General features: G+C 49.4%; 1 protein-coding gene across 1 annotated transcript in view; it reads left to right on the top strand.

Moving 5' to 3' along the window:
* Nucleotides 1–2,724: 2,724 nt before the first annotated feature.
* The window catches only part of Agap2 (ArfGAP with GTPase domain, ankyrin repeat and PH domain 2), a 16,886-nt gene continuing 12,814 nt past the window's right edge, over nucleotides 2,725–6,796 (top strand). Inside the window, exon 1 of the mRNA XM_013022992.1 lies at nucleotides 2,725–2,976. Coding sequence (XP_012878446.1) covers nucleotides 2,817–2,976 — 160 coding nt within the window. The 5' untranslated portion in view covers nucleotides 2,725–2,816. The remainder of the gene's footprint in view (nucleotides 2,977–6,796) is intronic.

Raw genomic sequence — 6,796 nt, 5'->3', positions numbered from 1 at the left:
TGGGTTCGATCCCCAGTACCAAAAAAGAAAAGACAAAAAAAATACAGTTAAAAAAAACCCAAACAAGCAAAAAAAAAAGAAGGTCTGGCTTGGTAATATATAGGAGATGAAGAAGGAATCTCCACATTTCTACATAGGAGGCAAAAGGATTGGCCAACAACTTTATTATAGCCGAAGTGCTTAGACACACTGCCTTTTTCATGGGAGAGAAAGCATGTGTACTGGGACCAGAAAAAGAAAAACCATCAGTCCTACAGAATAATTTACATTTGTGCATGCTGAGATTCTGTCGCTGCCTATGCAATATAGTCTTTTTTTGGGGGGGGGGAGGTCCGGTCGTGGGGCCTGAACTCTGGGCCTGGGCGCTGTCCCTCAGCTCTTCAGCTCAAGGCAAGCACTCTACCACTGAGCCACCTTCCCAACCCGGCAATATAGTCTTACCGTTGGCATGAGGCTGCATGAATTCTTTTGATTTGTGTCTATGTGCTACTACTTAGATCCTGGGCACTGTCCTTTAGCATTTTGTTCAAGGCAAATGCTATCACTTAAGCTACAGTTACACTATGGGCTTTTGGGTGATTAATTGGAGATAAGAGTCTCACAGACTTTCCTGCCCAGACTGGTTTTGAACCATCATCCTAGATCTCAGCCTCTTGAGTAGCTAGGATTACAAATGTGAGCCACCAGTGTCCAGCATCAACTCTTATGTTGGCCACATAATAGTTGTACAATCTTAAGCCAGGTCCTTACATTGTGCCTATTTCCTCATTTGTACAATGGTGATAAATGATACATTTCCAACAACTTCTGGATTGAGATAATAAATAGATAAATAGAATGTTTCATGCCTGGCACAAGCAACACTCAGTGTTAACTATTATGGCTCCAGTCCTTTTACAGAGTTCAGTGAATAACCCCAATCTCAATTCTCTTATTTCCAAATTCCCAAATATTCAGTTATATTCTCCTGTTCTCCATAAATCACCATCAAGAAGAGATGCAGAAATGTGGATGGGCCATAGGGTAGGGTTCAAGTTGTAATTAGGCCAAAGTATTCTTCATCCTACTTTCATTCCAATTTACTACTTCAATTTATAAGGTACCCTCTTTTGTTTCAGGCTTTGAATAAAAGGCAGGACCATGGTATTAAGTTGTCAAGTAGCTTCATTTTGTGTGTGTGTGTGTTTGTGTCTGTGTGTGTTTATTAAAACTGTAATCAAAGCCAGGTGCCAGTGGTTCATGCCTGTATCTTAGCTACTCAGGAGGTTGAGGTATGAGGATCAAGGTTTGAAGCCAATCCAGCACACAAATCCAAGAGATTCTTATCTTCAATTAGCCACCAAAAAGCCAGAAGTGGATCTGTGGCTCAAGTAGTACAGTACCAGACTTGAGCAAAAAAGCTGAGACAGCACCCAGGCTCTGATTTAAAGCTCTGGTACTGGCATGCACACATGTGTACATGCATGCACACACACAGACACACAAACAAAAAAATGCCAAACCTGTAATCAAATTGAGTGCCAGTGGCTTACACCTATAATCCTAACTATTCAGGAGGCTGAGATCTAGATGATTATGGTTTGAAGCTAGCCATGGCAGAAAAATTCACTAGACTCCACCTCCAAATTAAGCAGCAAAACACAAAAGGCTGGAGAGTGCCAGGTTAGCAGGTGTGAGGACTTGAGTTCAAATCCTAGTAAGGCAAAACAAAAATAAAAATCCTGTCATTAGAAGATGTAGACATATGTCCCTGTTTCATCTGGCCTTTCTGAACCTCTTTCCTTTTATTATTATTTTTTTCTGGTCCAAAGGCTCAGGGTCTGGGCATTTTGCCTGCATTTTTGTTTTTCTTTCTCAGGCTAGTGCTCTATCACTTGAGCCACAGTTCCACTTCTGACTTTTTGGTGATTGATAGAAGATAGGAAACTCATGGACTACCCTGCCTAGGCTGTCTTGAACAATCCTCAGATATCAGACTCTGAAGTAGAATTATCAGCATGAGTACTGGTGCCCAGCTTCAGTTTCCTGTTCTGCATAATAGGAACAAATAATGTTACCCTTAGGGTTTGTCCTGAAGATAATAAATAGATATATAAAAGTATGTTGTAAACTATTAAATGTTACACATGTTAATTATTATAAAAGCAATTGAACAGATCATAAATGTATCTGGTTATGGGTTATTTTTCCCCTTTATAACTCATTGTCTCCATACATGGGCTTTTTGGACAGGAGATGATATCAGTGTGTAGCTAACTAAAGGAGAGTTATACTACAAGATGTAAATATTCAGGGTTCATAGGAATGTGTAGAGAGTAGCTGGTGAGTACAACTGTCCACTAGAAGGCATGGCTATGAGATGGCAAGCCAAGGGTGTGTGGATTCCTGTTGAGTTTGCACATCACAAATTTGCAGATTCCCAAGAGTATGGGATTGCACCTGAGACCTGGCTGGCCACATTCTCCCAGAACCAACACCCATCTTAATTATCCACCTCCTACAGGAGGCTTTGCTTGGGAAGCACTTTAGGTTTCTCCCTCCACCTGCCTGGGAAATCATAGCAGGGGCTGGCTGGCAGGTCTTATGAGCCAACACTAGAGGGGGTGGGAGATGCAGGAGGTAGTGCTGTCCTAGGCTGTGGGTTTGAAACTCATCAGTCAGGAAGTGAGGCCGACAGACGGAAGGGCAGAAGGGCGGGCAGGGGCGGGGAATCGTGGGGCTCTTCAGAAGGGGCCTTCTGGAGTTTGGTGGCCGGTGGTGCCATGGGCTTCAGGGCCAGAGGTTGCTCTTAGTCTGGTAAGACAGGTCTAGGCAACATGCATGCCCAGAGGCAGCTGGCTTTAGCCACAGTGAGAGCAGAAGTCAGGCGACATGAGGTGACCAAGCAAGCTCTAAGCCGCCTCAGGAAGCTGGCAGAGAGAGTGGATGACCTTGATCTTCGAGAAAGCATCCAGACCTCACTGGACAGCATACGAGGTAAGAGAAGTATTGTCACTAACTTGGATGCTTTGGGGATCAGGGTTGTAGAAAGGCTAATTCTGCAGTTTATAACTTCTCATTTCACAAAGAGTTACTTTCTAGTTTCCAAGATGGAGCTGGGACTCCAGGGAAGAATATATTTGGGGAGGATGGAAAAAAGATTTGGGAGGTATCATTCTTCCTCTTCCCCAAGCCCTGACCCTCCTCCCAGGAGAACAAAATGCAGGTCACCATTGAGTTGACCTTCTTGGCAATGAAGAAGTGGGTGAGCATGGAGAAGCAAAGCTATGACAGACCCAGGGTAGACACAGTCCCTGCCTGGGGAATCCAGAACAGGAAGCAGTCTAGGGCAGAAGGTTCTGGGACTAGATAATATGTTCATTCCCAGGACCCACTAAGGATCAGTGACCTCTTGTACACCATCTGTGGAAAAACCACACACACACACACACACACACACACAGTAATGCACCATACAGAGAATGTTAGTCCCCTCCCCCCTGCTCTGCACATATTAACAGAAACACCATGTTCTGTACATCTTAAGTGCAGAGTAGTCCCTAGGAGTGACTTGGTCTCTCCTGCTCATGCTCCTGTTCCTGTCTCCCTCCCTTTCCTCCCCCCCCCAAAAAAAACACACCTTCCGCTCTACCTCCTTAGTGCCATTTGAGTATGTGATGACAACACAGGGAGGAAGTGCTGCCATGGCAACACCATCCGCCACATCCTCCTGCCCACCCCAGCCTTCAGTCCTGTGGTGGGGCCCTGACAGGAACAGCTTCTCTCCATCTCCACTACTAAGGAACTGGTACATCTGGATGTCATTTCCAGTTTGTGCTATCTCCTTCACCTCTGAGATAGTCAAAAACTTCTAAACACAGATTTCTTTGCTCATGAAGATGTCTGGAAGAAGTACACCCTTCATCAAATCTGGATCCTATCAGCTACTTCAGACCTCTCCATTCTTGGCTGCTTTCCTGGGGTGGGAGGGTGGAGTGTCAAAGGACTGTTCTTCCCATCCAGGATACCTACCTCCTGTTAGACTTATCTCATGGGAGAAGCCACCACAGCAGAACTTGGGGAACTTGAGTTCATAGTAGGTCAACCTGATGCCCTTCCCATGCCACTCTCTTCCTACTCTTCTTTCCAAGTCTAGTGTCCTCAGCTCCTGATACTCCCTTTGATGGGAATCACACCTGATTACTCACCTGACAGCCTTAGTGTTTGGAAAGGCAGACCTAGGAGGAGTGGCCCATAGGAAGGAACTCCAAGTCCCATCTTACCCTGTTGAGACAGATGGAGGTGTGTAAAAAGAGTTAGGAAGGTAAAGGAGCTTCCCAAAACTTTAGAGAGTGAGAAGAGTTGGAGATTAAGATGACTTCAGGTTTTCGTCCTTGTTTTGAGAGGGATGCTACAGATAAATCCAGAACCTCTGGGGCATCCTGCAAGTTAGTCAAGTGTTTGACCATTGAGCTACAGTCCCAACTGAAGATCCTCTCCCCACCCCCCTCCCATGTACATGCATGCCAATCCTAAGGCTTGAACACAGAGCCTGGGCTATATACTTGAGCTTTTTCTTTGCACAGGCTAGTGCTCTGCCACTTGAGCCATAGCTCTGCTTCCAGCTTCTTGGTGGTTAATTGGAGATTAGAGTCTCATGGGCTTTCTTGACCTGTCTGCCCTGAATGGCTGCTCGGGAGGCTAGATCAGAGGATCATGGCTCAAGATTCTATTCCCACTGAACATCATAGAAGATTTGGCTGAGCCAACAATTGTCCTTGACTCTCTCCTTCATATAACAATAGTGAAGGGTCTCCTGTCCTGGGGATGGTGTCATCTAGATTCTACAGGGAGCTTCTGACTTTCAGGACCTAGGTAGGACTGGGTACAGGACTTCGAAGAACGGCTCCCATATCTCATCCTGAGGCAGGCCCCCACCCTCACCCCCACCATCACCCTCACCAGGCCGAGCATGCCGCTGGCTCCTGCCTCCTGCCTCCAAGAGCCGCCCACGGCTGCACTTATTATAGTCTCGGCTGAGTCAGGGGGGGTGGGACGTCAAATCAAGAGACCAGGGAGCCTCTCCAAATCCTGAGGAAGGGTCTCCAAGGCTTCAGAGGGACCTCCTCCCTTTCAGTCCACCCCACTTCCAAGAGGTCCTCAGCCTTTCTTCCTCTTCAGCTTAACTGCTAAGTGCTTTACACCCTGGCTGGAGGACTGACAGCCTTGAACTCCAAACCCTAGAGGGAGTAGGAGAACACACAGTAAAGGTTGTCCATTTGCTCTACCTACCTCCTCTTCAACCTGCCAAAAGAGTCAGCCCCATAAACCTCAGGAGGGGGAATGGAAACTCAAAAGAGGCTGGCTCTAGCTGCCTCAAGGAAGGGGGGGGGTTCTTGTGTTTGGGGAGCAAAATTCCCCCACAGGTGGGTAACCGAGTTTGAGCATGGGTGCCTTCGCCACCCCAACAGTCAGCCCCTGGTTGCTCTTTCATCCACCCTTCACACTGAACCCTTTTCTCCGTTTATCCCCGCTGCTTCTGAGGCGCTCTTAGAGCTACGGTTGCTATGGAGACTGGAAGCATTTTGGAATGGGGGGGGGTGACAATTCGTAGAGGTATTTTTTTTTCTAATTCTCCTTACACCTTGAGCTGAGGCCTTTGATTTACTCAGCAGCCCAGGCTTGAGGGCCATCAAGTCTCCTACACAGTGTGTCCCCCCCACCCCCACCCCCATCCTGATAAGTTCCATGTTTATCCTCTTCCCTGGGGAATACTTTGCAAGTTCATTTTGGGACAGGAGACTCAAGTTGGTCTGGTGAAAGTATTGAGGGGGTAGAGATATAAGAAGGAGCTAGCTGACAAGAAAGTGAACACATCCAGCAACCCGGAGGGGGGGGGGGGGAAGAAGGGTCCTGGGAAAGAGATTTCACAGTTTCCTTCTTTCCCACTAATGCTGCCCACCCCTAATTGGTAGTGATCCCTAATGTGCTTTCTCTCTGATGTCTCTCCACCCAATGGCTTAGCTTTTACCTTTGTCCCCGAATGCCACACCCCACAGTCACGTTCCCTAATCTTGGGTGTGCGAAAGGAGGGGGCTGTCTAGGTTGTTGGAGAAGGTGAATCCAAGTCCCAGGAAATCCAGCCCAGGATTTGGGACAGAAATCCAGTCCTGGATTTTGCACCGCCCCAGCAAACAGCGGTGCTGGTAGAAAGGTGGGGGGGGAGAGATGGGGTGGGGGGACCCGGGGGCCGCCTCCTCCTCAATGTGAGGGGAGCGCCCGGACACAGCGCGCATCCGGACAGAGCCGAGCCCGGGCAAGGCCCCCACCCCCGGACTCCTCGCCGGGATCTCACGCCCCTCCTCTCCCAGACCCCAGACCCGTGGGTTCCCACCCCCTCCCGTTCCCTCCTTCCTCCCCCGCCGCCTCCGGTATCTCCATCCCCAGCATCCTCCCCGCGCCCCTGCGAATCCCCCCGCCCCGCACAGCCAGCCCCAATTGCTTCCCACCCTCGAGACCCCCCTCCCCGACCGCATCCGAGGCCCCCGTCCCTCGAGTCCCCGGTCCCCACCCCTGCCTCCCCCGCACCGGTCCCCCTTTTGCCCCCTTTTCCTCCCTCTCCCTCATTTGCCCCCACTACTGTCCTCCCCGCCCTCCTCCGCCCATCTCAGCGCCCCCACCCAGGCCGGGGTGCTCGGGCCGGCGCGCCTCCCTGGAACAGCACCAAGGTCCCGGGGCTCCAAGGGGGTGGGGGCGCAGGGCGGGGAGCATGGGGAGGGGGCGCCCCATGTGATGGGAGGGGGGCGCAGGCGGAGGC

This window comes from Dipodomys ordii, unplaced genomic scaffold (genome assembly GCF_000151885.1).
Source record: "Dipodomys ordii isolate 6190 unplaced genomic scaffold, Dord_2.0 Scaffold3, whole genome shotgun sequence".
NCBI classification, from domain to species: Eukaryota; Metazoa; Chordata; class Mammalia; order Rodentia; family Heteromyidae; genus Dipodomys; species Dipodomys ordii.
Note: the sequence above shows the minus strand (reverse complement) of the source record. Positions and strands in the feature narration are given on the sequence as shown.